Source organism: Pelobates fuscus, chromosome 3 (genome assembly GCF_036172605.1).
Source record: "Pelobates fuscus isolate aPelFus1 chromosome 3, aPelFus1.pri, whole genome shotgun sequence".
Lineage (NCBI taxonomy): Eukaryota > Metazoa > Chordata > Amphibia > Anura > Pelobatidae > Pelobates > Pelobates fuscus.
This window is the reverse complement of record NC_086319.1, coordinates 176,722,210-176,739,044: the sequence shown is the minus strand read 5'-3', so window position 1 is coordinate 176,739,044 and position 16,835 is coordinate 176,722,210. Positions and strand designations below refer to the sequence as shown.

Genomic DNA, 16,835 nt, shown 5'->3' with positions numbered 1-16,835 from the left:
ATCGCTCTAAGCATTTTGTGGCTACCGTGTTACTAGTTCAACCCACATGGCATTGACAGGGTTAACATTTTAGGTCTTAAAGGTTAATTGCAAATAAAAATATAGATGTTTTCCTTTCTTTTCCTGATGGGGAGCAAAATCTTTTTTATTTATTTATTTTTATTCTTTTTTTTTATATATGAATTACAGCCTTAACCTGAATCCCCCTGTTTAAAGTAATCAGAAAATTTATGGAGCAGCAGATAAAATAATAAGAGAAAGGTTGTAAGATATCGACCCAGTGAAAATAATAACACGACTCATCTGTGGAAAGAAGAGAAATGAAGCAGCGAGACGGGGGTGTCTGGAGCATGCTGCTGTGTGTATTGATCCAAAGGACAGGAGCACACGCACCTCTTCTCATTAGCTCTCTGGCTCCATGGTCTCGTTACATGGACACCACCGAGCTCTGAAGGATGTAGTGAAGCGATGGGGGGGCAAGGTGCAGCTTCTGACCGAGCAATAGAAAACAGATCCAGAGCTGCTATGGTCAAACTCACTGTCACCTTCCTGCTGTGACAGGATGGCTGTTTTTTTATCGCTCCTGACTTGACATGTGGTAATTATATCACTGACATCCAAAAAGCTGATTCCCATGAGAAAGAGGCCCCAGAAACATGGCTCCTTCTTTTTGCAAGCTTTACAGGTCTTCAATAATAGTAAACTCATGGCAGAGAAATATAGTGTTCATCGTCTGGTCGAATTTCTCTCTCTTTCCCACTTTTATTCTCTTGTCACTCTCACTTCTTTTTTTTATTTGTTTTAGCTTTTTCAACCACTGTGCTACCTCTTTCTTCCCATGTAATTCCTTCTCTCTCTTTTCTACATTATGGTAACATTACCATCCACAACCCCCTCTCAGTCCTCCATTTATATTTCCCCCCTATCATTTGCCATGCCACACATATTACCAAAACCTATGACTAACTGTATTTGTAGTTAATAGAAGCACTTAAACCCTGTCATGAAAACATTGACGTTTTGCAGAACGGCAACATTTTCAACTGCAGAGTAAAAATGGGAGGGACATGGCACCCAGACCACTTCGTTGAGATGAAGTGGTCTTGGTGCCTATAGTGTCCCTTTAATTCAATATGTTGATAAAATGTGTACGGGCTAATCGATGTAATAAAATCACTAAATAAAAAAGTTATGTAAATATTTATTTTGCATGAGAGTATAGACCTCTAAAGGCATATGATCTCAATTAGAATGTACAAAGAAAAACTTGTGAAAAGTAAAAGGTAAATCATAGGAAAAATGTGTATTTACTCATAAGTGGGAAGACCAAGAAATGCACAAATCAGATCCCAGCCAGAACAGTATGTAATAGTAATATATGCAGAACATCCATGTCATCAAAGCAGAGATTTAGGGTGACAAATTCTCTGTAACCAATAGAATGTGCCATAACGACCAGTATTATCTACTGTTATACTGTGTAATTTAGATAGATAGATAGACAGTGCATTTTATTTGTTGTTGCACAGTTCTCTACTTTATCTTATTGTGTCTCTCAGCTCCTGACTTTTACTCTTATTTCGCTGTCTGTGAAGTTCACTGTTGCTGTATCTCTTACTTTAGAAGCATTAGATTATGTGCTTCACTTTTACCTCTTAGTAGCCCAGAGCCATTACCCCGAAAATCTGCAGCTGTTTCCTAAACAGGCACTTGGAGCCCAATTCTTCCGTAACACGGGGGCAATACGCCTCACAAATCAGGACCGGCCCTATAGATGTGTCAGAAACACAGCTGCTGCCTCAAGTCTCAGGTTGAAAACCTAAGAACCACATTGGGTTCCTCTTCTGAACAAGCCACAAACCTCAATCTACACTTAACTTCCAAAATGTGAAATTTATGAGGAGAGAAAGCAATAAAACAGTTACAATCTGCCGTTTGGTCCCTGTCTCTCGGCACCCAGCTGCCCTTTTGTTGCAGAACGTGGCTGCCTGAGATTATTAAGGTTTTTCCACTTCTTACTTCTGCTTTCAGCTAAATGACGGTGATAAAACATCTAACTGCCCACAGATAATGTCTCTGTTATACCGCGTACATCTGTTTACTGTACAGAGCACGGGAAAGGGAGCTTGTATTGAGTCCTGCATGTTATATAATGATTTCATCATGCTCTGAGTGTGCCACAGAATAAGATTGCATGCATGTGTCAAAAATGACCCCCTGCCTTAATTTACAGCCAAGTGGTGCATTTACATTATAAGAGATTTACGCAAGCTCCATACATTCATGCACAAAAAGAAAACAGAGGTCGCATCAGGATAGGAATAATGATGGAATAGCATTCACCCAATGTCCACTTACCACATAACACCAAAGAAAATGTGGATTTTCAAAATAAATCATTTTATAGGTTAGTGGTAGAGTAGTAGGACTATAATTCAAATATAAATATCCAAGAAGAGGGACACTCAACAAGTTGTAAAAAATATTTGTATTTAGCCTTAAGCAAAATATCAATGTTTCAGTCTGCAAACAGAGGATTAATCTGTTGGTAGACTGAAACATCAACAATTTGTTTAAAGCCTATTAAATGCTAAGATTATTTTCTACAAATCTATGATTGTGTGCCACTCATTGGATATTGTTATATTGTGGTCAGAGGTTCTTGCATCGGGGTGCGTAACGTTTGTATTGAGAATTGGAGTGTTCGGTCCTCGGGTTTGCGTGTAAACCTATGTGAAGGTCCTTTTAAATATGGGAATATGAGGAATCATGAGGTCATCAGGGCAAATATCGGCCATAATGCTGGATAGAATGAGTGACAAATCATACACGGTAACTGTAACTATGAGCTGTGATTACTTATGATGTAATACAAGTTTTTTTGACAAGATTCACTGACCTTTATGCCTATAGTCTATCATCATATATCATTCGATGATAGGCGTTTACACCGGTACACGTCCTGTGACCTTGCATCTGGAGTGATAAAGCAAGATGGATGCATTTCTCTGACTATGCCATATTAAACCGTGTTATATCTCTCTCACTGAGCAGTGCCATAAAGGGAAGAAACATGCTATGCCAGGATACTCTGATTGTGCTGGACAGCAGTCTTACTAGGAATGAGGAGTAGTTTAGAGTTTGGAGCCTCTATTTCCAAAACAAAGCATTCTACAGTTATTAAAGATAGGGCTAATTTAGCATTTAGTATTATTTAGCATTTTTCACAGGCACCCAAACATACAGGGCATCAGTCTAATAGCTCATCCTTTAACAGAATATCATTAGTTCTGTAAAACAACTGCATTTAATGCTTCCAGGTGTCAGGTGGCTGCTACAGTACAGAATACAATGTAAATAATTGATGGGGCGTGATCAAGATGATGTGCTTGTACCAATCATTGGGAACCCAATAAAAAGCATGCATCCAGGAAAAAGAACCGCTGCTGTAATAGCAAAACTAAAAATGGTGCTCTAGTTCCCAACCCAGTCCTCAACTGACAGCAGACGTTCATACTTAGATATTTCTCAATTATGTTCCTATAAGAATACTAACAAAACATGGTCCACTGATATGCCTTGAGGTCCAAGTTTGGAACCACTGTTTTGGTCACTGTCTAGTGTCCTGTGTTATAAATGCAGTTCTGGGGCAGTGGGGACATGAGTATGGTTCCAATCAAAGTTATTTCCTAGAGAGAAATAAAATATGTAGTAGATTGTTGTCAACACAGAGGCCCGGCTTAGCCTACCCATAGGGCATAGCGTGTTTCATGATCTAAGCCTTGCATAGTAAAATTACCTTTTAGGAGTGTGGGGAAAGATCACTGAAGCACAGGTTTCCAGGAAGAGCTCTTGAGCCATTCTAAAATCAACTTTTGCCATTAGTTTATTTTGTTTGCTTCATTACAAAAATGCTTGTTTGTTTTTTTACAAAATTTTCAGACACAGTTGCACCATGATAGATAATGCCCAATACAAATTTGAGGTGTGTGTGTGTGTGTGTGTTTTTTTTTTTTTTTTTACAATTTAAGACTGTGTGAAAAATTACTTGTCAGGTTTAGTTTAAGAGTTTCCAATTCAGGTCCGAATCTGAGGTTTAGGAAATAATGAAATATTGGTAAGATTTAGTATTTAAAATTCCGATGCTGTCCAAACTGAATCCAAAAACAGCGCCTCTTAATGTGTAATGTTACAATTTACAATTTCATTAACAATTCTATCAAATAAAAGACATCCAAGGATTGTAGGGGGTCTAATCTTTACAGCGAGGAAGTGCGCTAATCATGCCTTATCTGCAGTTAATCGTATATATCTAGAAACAACTTTTAAAATGATAGTTTAATGGTGGGGAGGCACATCAGTTGCATGAGAAATAATAATAACGTCCTAATTAAAGCATTAAAAAAGAGTAATGTAGACAGACCTACAGACTCTCCTTATTATCCACTATGGTGCCAGAATCCAGAGGTTAATCAAGGTGCGCAGACAGGGAATTATTACCCTGCTTCACGTGTCTCGCTTATATACACCACTGCGTATTCTCACCAGCACGCAGCCACTTTCAAAGGACCAATATATTCTGTCAGACTCCCACTTTAAAGCTCGGAAGCATTACTCCTGATTATTTTGCTTTTATGTGTCTGTTCTGCGCTCAGTTCAGGGGGAGATAAGATCCAGGAATCAGAAATCAATGTTAATATAATCAGGAAACTCGATGCTGCTTCCTCATGTTACAAAGTCTCCAAGATCAGCAATATATTTCAGCAAAGATGGAGGGGGGGGGGGGGGAGCCAAAAGGAGCAGAGAATGGACGGAATACGTAGTCGCGAACAGACACTAAGGATCAATGAAAATTTATAGAGATTTGGCGTATTTTAAACTGTGTTACGTTGTATGAATAAAAATGAATTTTGCATTCTTCCTGTATACACTTCAGGTCTGTCGTGATCTCATTCACTTTGTAGTGCTAGACAGAGCTAGGCATTGAGAGGGTAGAAATTATGGATATTTGTCTGTACCATACAAGTAGTTCTGGATTTGCTCATTTGTAGAGACTTGGCATGTAAAGATAAAAAAAAATAAGCTTTTTCTCTCTGTGTATTGGTGATTGAAACTTTTTATACATAATCCTATTGTTTTCTAAAATTAAACCATTATCCAAATCACCTCTGGCTTAGACATGAACCCCAGCTAATGTTTCTAAGATACAAATTATGTGAGGGGCCGGGCCCAGCACTAAACAGTTAAGAAAACATCTGTGCAGCAAACACAGATTTCCTTTTTCAATGAACATCATTTGTTCCTTTTGCTCATTACAGGCTATAGTTGTTATAAACTTCTTATAATGTTGTAATAAATTATCTGAGATCTAAGTAAATCTTATGGTCAATGAGCAGAATCTCAGAATGAATGGGCAAATTCTTATGGTTTTAGGGTGAAAGGCCAAGGTCTATGGAGCAGATTCAAAGGGTCTCTGAATCTGGATGAGTGGATTCCAGGATTATCTGAGGCTGAATAAGCAGATTCCAAGGGTGTCTGTAAGCGAATGAGCCAGATATTCAGTGGTTAACTTAATATTCAGATTCTGGTGATGTCTAGATGAATGAGTATGTTCCAGGCATTAATGAGTAGATTTGCACAGTCGTTGAGTGAATTAGCAGATTTACAGGCACTTACATTAGATCAGATTCTCATTGTGAATGGGTTGGAATGAATGTCACTAAATCTGCATGTGATTCCATTTTATTATTTCATTAAGCCGCAGTTGAAATCCACGCTTGAATGCAGGTGCTGTGTGCTACAGCTTAAAGTCCTGAAAAGTTAAGGTTGTTATTCAATGGCCACAATAATATTATTACAACTGGCTATTAAAAGGTTAATATTCAGCGAGGTTTCGGGGCGAGCTCCCAGCTGTGCTTGTGCTGATGCCTCAGATAGAGAGAGGGCAGCATAGAAATACATTTATAGTATTAAAGAGACTTTACTGCTCGCTGGGAGCCAGCAAACCATTGCGGGCTTGTTACAAGCCCAGAACACAGTAATCTGTATTGTCGCTCTTCAATTGTGCCGCTGCAATTCACTCCTCTTTCTCTCTGACAGTGTTTATCTAAAATACTTTCCTCTCCGCTCGTTCCGGTTGCAGCAAACCATGTCTTATTGGGCGACCTTTTCATTCTCAGTGAGAAGGGCTGAGCTCGTCAGATAAAAGAAACGAGCCAGAGAACAGGAGAAACGCAAGTTACGAAAATCCAAGCATGATTGAAAGCAAGATGTGTTAAATCAATGCTCTTTATCGCCTGCCTGTTTTCTGGCAATTGCTACTCTGAGCTCATTCAGAGCACAAACGAGATGATAAAAGTAGTGTCAGAGAGCGCGCCGGGGTGCGAGGGATGCAAACCTGTTTATCACACACGCTCCATGCATCTCCACTCTTGTCCCTGGTAACCAGCATTGTCACAACTCCCAGAAAGAATCGTGATGAACAATTACACTGGGAGCAGGAGAGCAATGTGACTGCACAGCCTGGCAAGCAGCAGGAGAACCAGGCAGCCACTGAAAACGCATAATAAGGAGAAAGCATATCACAGATACAGAGAGACAGTTAGATAGAAAGTCAGAGAGAAAGACAGAGAAAACGAGACAGGAAGCAACTTTGACAGAAAAACATGTATATATGGCTAGGGAGAACTTGAAAAGTATGTATTTATCTACAAGTGATAAGATCAAGAAACTCCAGAACTCCACGTGATAGCAATATATCTTTTATATATCATCAAAGTAGAGATTTAGATCACAGATTCTCTGCAACCGATAGTATGTGGAAAGTCTTCCATAAAATCCCCTATTTGGTTCTCACTGGGATAATTTAGAGGAGGTCGATAAATTGATCTATTTTAAATGTATATGTGGATTTAATAGATGGACTGAATTGATGGATTGATTGACTGATTAATAAGACAGTGTCTAAGTTAAGGTAAAATAATAGACAAATAGCTTTGTAATTGTATTGGTAAACAAATTAATAGTTTAATAGATGAATAGATCCATACTTTTAATATATACACACAACCACACACATAATGAATCTTGAATAGTTGAATATGTTCATATAATCATATATAACACTAAACGTGATCTGCTTTTAGATCATGTCAGATGCATGTGATCCACATTCGGGGCAACAAAAAGGTGTATTTATCCCAACTGAAAATGTTCCCAAGTAACCCCACAGATATACACTAGATGCCTTGTAATGCTATATCAAAGTGATTCTGAAATATAAATCCTACTCATGACTCTTCCAGGAAAACATGCGCAAGATGACCTCTTCTATGCCCAAAGGGTAAGCACCCCGCTGTAGCATGCCCATCATTAGTCTCTGTGGGATGAGTAACATGACAGTGGCAAAATATGCGCTGTACAACTATTGATTATATAGTTAATCTATTATATAATTATTGACAAAACTGAAAGGGTTCTGTTGATTAGATCATTTTGAGAGAGATTCGAAGCCAGAACTGTAATCACAGAAGGCTAGTGAACAAAGCCTTAGTCTCACTTCATAAGAGGAGAATTTAACCCCTTCGTGATGGATGGCGTGCCAGCGTTTTCATGATATGATTAGATTTCTCTGAACCTTTGGCCTTGACGGTGTGAACTACCAAAAAGGCCAAACAGGTTAAAATGATCACTGCAGGAATTTCTCCCGAAACTCACCCAAATTTTGAAAACCACTTAAAATAATTAACTTTCCCACAGTCAATATATAATACCACACATTTTCAGCAGTTTGTTTGCAAAACACACACATTTTACACCTTTTAATTCCAATACAATTAGAACCGCAGTCCCTCTATGCAAATTGGTTTGCCCTGAAAATAAAAGGTAATTTTTTTTGCATCCATATTTTTTCTTTTGTTGCAAAAATAAATAAATAAAAAAAGTCTATTGACAGTACAGGAGAGAAAATGTCCCGCATGATGGGATTGTGAGTTTTTACCCATACCCAATGTAGTTTAACTATAGAAACAAGCATGTGCTATTAATTTACATCATAATCTGTGTATAATATTGTGCCCTAGGGAAAAAAAAATCAGTTTTAAAAGATAATATATTTAGCGCTTCAATTCTACATTTATTAACAGCTACACTCATTTTTAAAAGAATGCTACGCTGTTCTGTTTCATGACACAGCTTAAGTCCCAAATGTCTATTCATCGATCTCTCTGTAGATTTCTTTTTACCCGAACATTTGATTTTCAAATGAAATACATTATGATTAACAAACTTAACAGTATAACTTTCTACTTGTACAGAGGAGGAGGTCTTGCTTTTCATCTTTTATAGTTTGCTAAAATTGGTTTACAGTAAATCTTTTTCTCAGTCATTTTCCAGTTACTAAAAAAACAACATAATCATCTCCTGATAGATTTTGCTTTATCTTTTTTAAGCATCCCCCCCCCCCCCCTCCCCGCACCTTACATTTTTGAAAGAATTAATGGCTCTGTAGTACGATTGCTTTCTCTAAATCCCTAAAGTGATTCCAACAGCACCTGTAATCAATGGAAAAAAATACAGTTTGTATTTTGGAAAAAAGCAATAACAGAGAATATCTGATAAAATAGAATTAACTGTTGCAGCTCAGATTTAAAAAAAAAAAAAAGATTATTTCACCCTCTCACTGATTTTAATAGACTTCAAGTGGGAAAACGTAAACATCTAGAGATATGGCTTGGTTAATGTGCCAACTTTAGCACCTGTTGTAGCCTTAGGGATGTAGTCCAAATTCTGGCAGGGTCTCCTCAGACTTCCACCTTTCCAAAGCTGATAAAATGAATTCCGTTGATTTGGATATGAACTGTCAATTTGGTTAAATGTAACAGTGAGCAAGATTATCTAAGACCTATGGAGATCTGTGTGTTTCTGGGCAGATATCTTGGGTACACTTCGATCCTTAAATGAGATGAGTCTTGGGTCAAAATCAACACTTCATCTTAAAAATGTATAAAACACCGTAATTGCTTATCATTAATTTTTAGCTGCTGCAACACCGTTTATGTCAGCCAGTAGTATATCAATTTCAAGTTCCATTTGCAATTTTTTAGGAAAAAAAAAACATCATACAGGTTGACTTCAAGGGTCAACAATATACCAATTATATTGCACTTATAAATTGCTATCTATGCAAGTGACAGTGTATAGTGTACAGACATGTCTGCATTTCTGGTTTCAGGTCAAGGCTGTATTTGGCAAGCTTTTACTTATGGGCTCCCCACAAAATATATATATATAGACATGTGCAGTTATCAAAAATCTATATAGAATCCTGCAATAGCTGCAACTATTATTATCCCCCTTTATCTCTGCCTAGCTCCCATAATCTCAGCCCACACATTATGTATCCATAATTATCTCCCGCTAACCCTCAAATCTCTCCTCCACCCCCAATCATCTCTCCCCTAGTTCCTAACCATTTTCCACTCCCAGAGTTATCTCTGCATAACTACTAACATTTCAAATGAACTAATAGGGACACTTTAATTGTAGGGGTGTGAGCCGGGATGTGGCCAGTTAACGGGATATTCTGAAAAAGTTTAGGTGATTTACCAATAATTTATAAAATCAAAATGTAATTTTAGAACAAGAACAATGTATCTTATTAACACAGACTGATTTATAAACACATTTATTGTAGTTTAAAGACACATTACTGTGAGTATTATTACTGTGGAGCTCTGTCATACACTCAGAAACCCCAACTATATAGACCTCATAGAAAAAAAGGGACTGTGGGATAGAAAAAAAGGACCAAGGGATTTGAGATCCAAAATAGGGAATGTCCCTCCTAAATAGGGATGCTTAGGAGGGATGATCCTGCACTATGGCCAAGCCATTAATGCTTCTCCTTTCTGTGCAGCCCTGATTGGTATCAGTATAGTGAAATAGACATGGGGACTACTACCAGTCACATGTGGTCTAAGACTGCAGAGGACGAAGCACTGACAGTTTGTCCATGCTACAGGATTAACCGATGGGTGACGAGAGTATTAACCAATGGGTGACGACCTGCTTACTGATCATTTGTGGAGTGCCACTCCCTAAATATTTAAATTAGTCACTCCCTTTATGTTGAAATTCACCACCACCTGTATGAATGCTTCTAAAACAGTGAAAAAAACAACCAATCAAATGCGTCAAACACTCAACCCTGGTCCTATGATAATGAATCTCAATCCTATACAAGTACACTTTTACAATTACAATTTTTAAAACGACACAAGGTTTGAGACGGATAATGACATAGCAGTGAGCTGGGCTGTGGGTTAATTAATATGTAACTGCAATATAACCATATGTGAAGAGTCCCTAAACATGGACTAAGTGAGTTAGAGATTAAATCCATTTTACAATACAAAGGTGTTATCACCATGCAAACTTTAGATTTCAATGTGGTGTCCCGTGGTCAATAGAACACTGTGTCATGTGATCAAAGCAGCAAGAAAAATAGACAAATCAGTGCTTCTTGGTCATATGTACAAGTCTAAAACAGAACAATTATTTTTTCAGTTAAAAGGTAATTACGTATCGCTTATATCAAAAAACGTTCATGCAAAAATTCCAAAGTCCAATAATTACAGTAACCCACAAAGTGCAAACATTCTGTTATTTCACCTTACATGTTTCATGCTTGTATCAGCACGAGTTAGGGGGTAACGTAACTACCCCCAACATTATATTCCCGCTAACTAATCCTGATGGCACTATTAAATCTGCATTCTTTTCAATGGCTTTGTCATGAGGCTGCCTTATTATGAATGCAGCACTACTATACTGATGCTTGACATTTTTACACAATATTGGCATTATTGGCACTATTAAAATAGCACTATTTGCACTTAATGTACATTGCTTATATGGATTTCATGGGGGCTATTCACAAAGATAATGATACGCAACTTTGCAGAATTGTGACTGAGCTAGCCAATCGCCTGACTACGACTCAATCGACTTTTTCATTCATCAGAACCGCAGAATGATAATTGACTAATGCATTACCTGTGATTTCCAGGAATTCAACGCACACGGATATTCTCCTACAACAAAAACCTAGTGTAAAAGGAAAAAAATGCCCGCATTGGTCTCAGTAGTAAAATTACATCAAATTAAAAGTGGAGGCTGTTAAGTTTGTAATTCCACGGCACATGTTTCAAAGTAATTTTGTATTAAAAGAAAAATGAAAAAGAAAAAAAACTTTGCAAAGTTTTACAGTACTTATCTTGATGGCTGTGCATTCACACAAGTAATTATTGGCTTTTTACTTACCTATGTGAAGCATTGTATTCTGTAAATGGATTTGCGGCCACTTTACCAAAGGATTTTTTTCTGTTCTCCATTTTTTTTCTTTTTTTTCCTTTTACATATTAAACTATGAGCTGTCAATCAGGACACTTTAAGGATTATTTCTCTCGCTGAAATGATTGATCGCCATTTAGATTTACAAGTTGACAAGTTAAAGGATTTTATTGGTGCAATTATGCTCCTGTACTCAGTCTTTGAATTTAAACGTCCTTTTAAATCCGACGGATTCTCTACCTGTCTCTGGAAAGAGGGCAGAAGAATTGGGAGGGAATATTTCAATGCCATCCATTACTACAGGGTCAATAAGAATTTCTTACAATTTCACTAATAATCCTTTTACATTCTGAAAAAATGAATTCATTGTGGCATTCATTTCTGCTCTTATTTTTTTAATAGATGGACAATTCTGGAGGTTGTTAATACTGAGCTTTGTGCATAACAAGGGGGAGACAGATAATATCATGCAGCTGTCATGGATATATATAGATATATATTCCTCATCATTCCAACTGAAGCACCACACACGCTCTCGTCATTGTACTAGAGAAAGGGTAGGCAACCTTCAGCACTCCAGATATTGTGGACTACATCTCCCATAAGGCTGTTGGTAAAGCATCAGGGGAGATGTAGTTCACAGCATCTGGAGTGCCAAAGTTGTCTACCTCTGTACTAGAGATATGTAGTGCTCACCCTTCGCAACACAAAATGACAACGTTTGGTTTTACAAATTGTTAGTGTTGACCCTTGCTCTGTTGATCTTATCAGAGGCGGATTCTCTAGTCCTGGCACTGGAAGGTTGAATCAGGACCACTGGGTAAATCAGTCCAAGTGTCAATCTTTTATTTTTTTATATCATTGCAAATTTAACTTCAAATTTTTAATTATTATTATTGCGATTTTAACTGCAAATTATGAAATTATTATTAATGCAAATTTAAATGTTCCATCTATTTGGCAGAAGTCTACAGTTCAAAAAAGAACATAATCACAATTACACTTAGATGTACAAAAATAATTATTAAATAGCAAATTCTATTGGTGCAGATATCCCTGGTGAAGAGGGCATTAAAAGGTTTAGTACCCTTGTTGCCATAGCACTTTTTAAACACGTGGTTAAAAACCATTTGGTCCTGGTCCTTGGCATTAAGTAGATATGTTGTCCTTTTTGAAATGCCACGTTTAAACTCTTCGCCAACAAGGAGTTCTGAAATCTTAACTAGTGCATACATATCTTTGTTTGGTGCTGTAAGAATTCTCTGCCAACATTACTGGCAGAATACGGAACCTAAACAAGTATTCCTATATTCTGTGACAGCTGCCTTATCTTATAAAGAAAATACACCTAGTGTTGAATGCTCGTCTTAAGAGTAATGCAGTTCCTTCCAAGAGAATTTGTGAAAAGTACATGCCGTATGCTGGAAAATGCTGCACAATGATTTTTGTTACACTTGTATACGAACACTAGCTTGATTGGGGCCACTTACAGACAGCACGTTTAACAACCAGCACCACCATCCAGCATCTGTTTGTGCAACTTTATAGAATGTGCTGGCACTTTATAAATATAGTATCAATAATAGTGAATGGATGCAGAATAATCACAGAAGTAACACATTTTACAATAGAATAGTAGTTGTCATGGAGGCCCATGTCCTTTCAATATGATAGGGGAGGGCACTGCGTTGTGCTGATCAGCATCTCCACATAGAGATTCATTGTATCAATGCATCTCTATGAGGAATGTTCAGCACCTCCATTCAGATCATGGAAACGCTGAATGCCAGTGGTGCACGTTGTACAGCACTGTCCCAGGAAGCACCTTTAGTGGCTGTCTGAGTGATTGCCCCTAGGGGTGTTACTAGGCAGCAATGTAATTGTTTACATTAAAAAGCCTGAAAGGACAGGCTGTAGACACCAGAACAACTACATTAAGCTGTAATTTTTCTGGTAACTATAGTGTCCCTTTCAATATATATATATATATATATATATATGTATATATAAATACACACATTTTTCACTGATCCAACTATTTTACTATAAATATATTCAACATTTAGTTCTTTTCTATTTTTCTTTTTGGGGCCACAGGCTGAACTCTGTATCAGAAAACTAACAAATTTTTTTTTCTATTGTCTGCTTTTATTGACTGATCGCCCAAAATTGCAATTAGTTTGAAACTAAATACACAAGTCTATTGTTTAGACCACAAGTAGCATAAGGGTTAAATCATTTTTGCATTCAAACATGGAGTCAATATATGCTACTGACACCTTGAGCACCTGGTATAATCCCCTGTCTCTAAAGTGATCTCAGGTACAGATTAAATATATATCATGTGTTGATGTGTTAACATTGGATACATTGCCGTTAATTTGTTTTGTTTTTGCGGTAGTATTTATGGGATACTCCTGTTTAATTTATTTTTCAGCCTTAAATGAGCCAACAATCGACTATGGATTTCAGAGGTTGCAGAAAGTGATACCCAGGCACCCGGGTGACCCAGAAAGGCTGCCCAAGGTAAGCCGAATGACTTGTTTTAGTGAAATCCCTGTACCCTGTGTCATCCAGTAGAAGGTAACATGCAAGACTTTTACCACCTGCCATAACATTTGTGTTAACACTCATTCTAACACATGCAATTAAACTTCACATTTCCATTTTCACCTTATTGTGCATTTTAAAACAAGTGATCTCACAATCATTTACACTGTAGATATCAACATACATTCTGAACACATTTCCATCTCGATGAACTGGAAAACATTGTTCCGAGGGGTTTATTCACTAAACAGCAAATCGCGGTGGGTCAAAAACCAAGCTGGCACATTGTAAACTGAGGAAGCTGAGTTGTATGCATTATATCTGAAACCATATTCCTAACATAGCTACTTAAACCCCAAATTATTTAAATGTGTATTTCATTTTACTCCAATTCTCTGTCTAGTGAATAAACCCCAAGTGTACATCCAAATCCATTAGATATATGGAATTAGAAGCAGAATTTACACCTTTTCTTTTTTAAACTGTGTTGTTGCCACTTTATTATAAACATTTCTAATATAAATATATTATGTATTCCTATCCAAAATATCATGGTAGGCAAAATAAATATTAATATAGCAAACATATAGAGCTTGTACAAAGAATTCTCTCCTCACACCCCTCCCAACAATCCATAGAGAGAAGGATAGATAATCCCCTATTCATGTCCATATTATGCACCTCTGTTTTAAATACCTCTTCCTTTTACTTGATATAAAGTTTATAAATTTCACTTAGAACTGGTACGTGAATTATTGGCAATTCCAAGTGAACTAGAATTTTGGGGCAAAACTTAAATGTTAGCTACCTTGGAAAAAAATTGATTTTTATTTTTTTTGGACCAAGATTTGAATTCTCTTTGAATTGTTAATACTTAGAGAGTGCATAGGGTGCTGACGTTGGAAGCAATTTTTGCACAAGACCAACATTAGGCAGTCATGAACATAGTCCCGGACTGCCTAAGTCATGTGTGCCAGGGGTGCAACTAGATCCCAGCACAAACAAACAGCTGTTTCTGTATAGGCAGCGTTTCAAGTTGGTTGGACTAACCATTTAAGGAAATATGATTTTCAACCAAAGTTTGCCAAAATGATAAAGGATCCAGTGTGGAATCAATATATTGATATTTTCTGATTTCATTTATCTGTTCTAGGAAATAATCTCATTCCAGGTTAATAACTCATCCTTCCTTAGTGGTAATTTTGTTTTCAATAAATGTTTATTAATAAACAAAGAACAGGTAGAAAATTATACAAAGAGGTAAGAAAGTCACTCAGATAAACAATACAATGCAAGTATTGTCAACAACGTAACACATATTGTCACATATCAGAATACAACAGTTTTTGTCTCCAAAAAGACAAATCAGTTTCATCAACAAGGCAACTCAATCGTAATAAATAAGAGATGCATCAGCTGAGGATTAGAACCACAGTAACGTTAGTACCAACTGTGTATCTAGGGAAATATAAGTAGCCTTTAACCCCTTAAGGACACATGATGTGTGTGACATGTCATGATTCCCTTTTATTCCAGAAGTTTGGTCCTTAAGGGGTTAAAGAGTTGTCTCTAGCCACTAGACCTTGTACTAACTTTTATCAGTACAGTAAGTAACAGTAACACTCTCGCTCATATAACCCAAAGAAAGGAAACAAACTGCCGACAGTGTTCCCTCAAAGCAGATTAAGGGAGCAATCCAGCAATGAAACAATTCATTTTTGATAGCACTATAGGTTAAAAGTTAGCCTAGAAACAAACCATATTCAGTGAAAATTGCAGGGTGTAGTTGTCATTGAGATTTTTTGTTGCCTAATTCTTTCAGTGCTGTACAACTCCAAAAAGGTCTGAGATTGAACTATTTCAGTGTGCTACATGCGGTTGTTTGTCTGACAATTACCTGCAGCTGTGATTGCCGCAATAGAAACATTAGGTCTCCCCACCCGCAAGCTTTTTTTTTCCTGGTTTCTAAGATAGCTAAGTTCAAAAGTAAAAAATCGCAGCACATGATCACTTCAAAACTCAACACACGCTCGTTACTCCCATCACTTTCCCATCTCAAAACACAGAGCATTAACTCCACCTGCTCAGACAAATGTTCTCGCCCCCCTCTCTATAGACTGAACACTGCACCAGGTTACCCCTCCTTCCCAATGCTCTGAAAACAAATCTTCGGTGAGGCTGAGTGCACCAGTGATTGAAAGCATTAAGGTCTTTAGAGAGAGGTTTATGAATTATACATCATAATACAATTACGTGCCATTACAGCTTGGGGGAGAAGGGCATCTGATAGAGGTTTGCAATGCAAAGATTTCCTTTGGACTCGGAAAATTAACATTCACGGCTCAGTGTGACAGGCAGACAATGCATAAAGCAGTACAGGTAGGGTTGTACAGAAGATTGAGAGCAATCTGTCTACTAGGCAAAAAGTGTGCAGACCCCCATAGGGGAGCATGGAAAGGAACACAATAGATATATAACCGGGGCTTGTTCCAGGCTTGTTGTAACCAGCTATAAGCAGGAGTTTGTCCTGTAAATATTAATTGGTCAAGCTAACCCTGAGCTGGGTTAGAATGACTAATTGCCCAAGGCTGCCGTGGTGCCGGATGCTTAGACAATTATGAAAAATCACTTGCTTGCTGAAAAGACCGAAGTAGTAACGATGCAAACCCTTGTGGTAATTAAACTCCAGTGATTTGCAATTCCGTAAAAGATACACGCAAGGTCTTTCACTATAGTGTGCATAGCTGGGAATGCAGTGAACTTTCAAATTCATTTTACATTTTAGGTCAAAACTTGCAAATTGAAAACATTCTCCAAAAATCTGATACATTTTCAGTTAATCTGTTTTAGCCCCAAATTTCACATTTTAAAATCCCAACAAACTCTGGTAAATTATGCAGGCAGAAATGTAAATGATAGTAAGCTCTCTGCGG

General features: G+C 37.4%; 1 protein-coding gene across 2 annotated transcripts in view; it reads left to right on the top strand.

Annotated features, from left to right (window-relative positions):
• EBF1 (EBF transcription factor 1) overlaps nucleotides 1-16,835 on the top strand; it is a 291,472-nt gene that overhangs the window by 242,160 nt on the left and 32,477 nt on the right. For both annotated transcript variants that reach the window (XM_063447762.1, XM_063447761.1), the window contains exon 11: nucleotides 13,790-13,878. In XM_063447762.1, coding sequence (XP_063303832.1) covers nucleotides 13,790-13,878 — 89 coding nt within the window. The remainder of the gene's footprint in view (nucleotides 1-13,789; nucleotides 13,879-16,835) is intronic.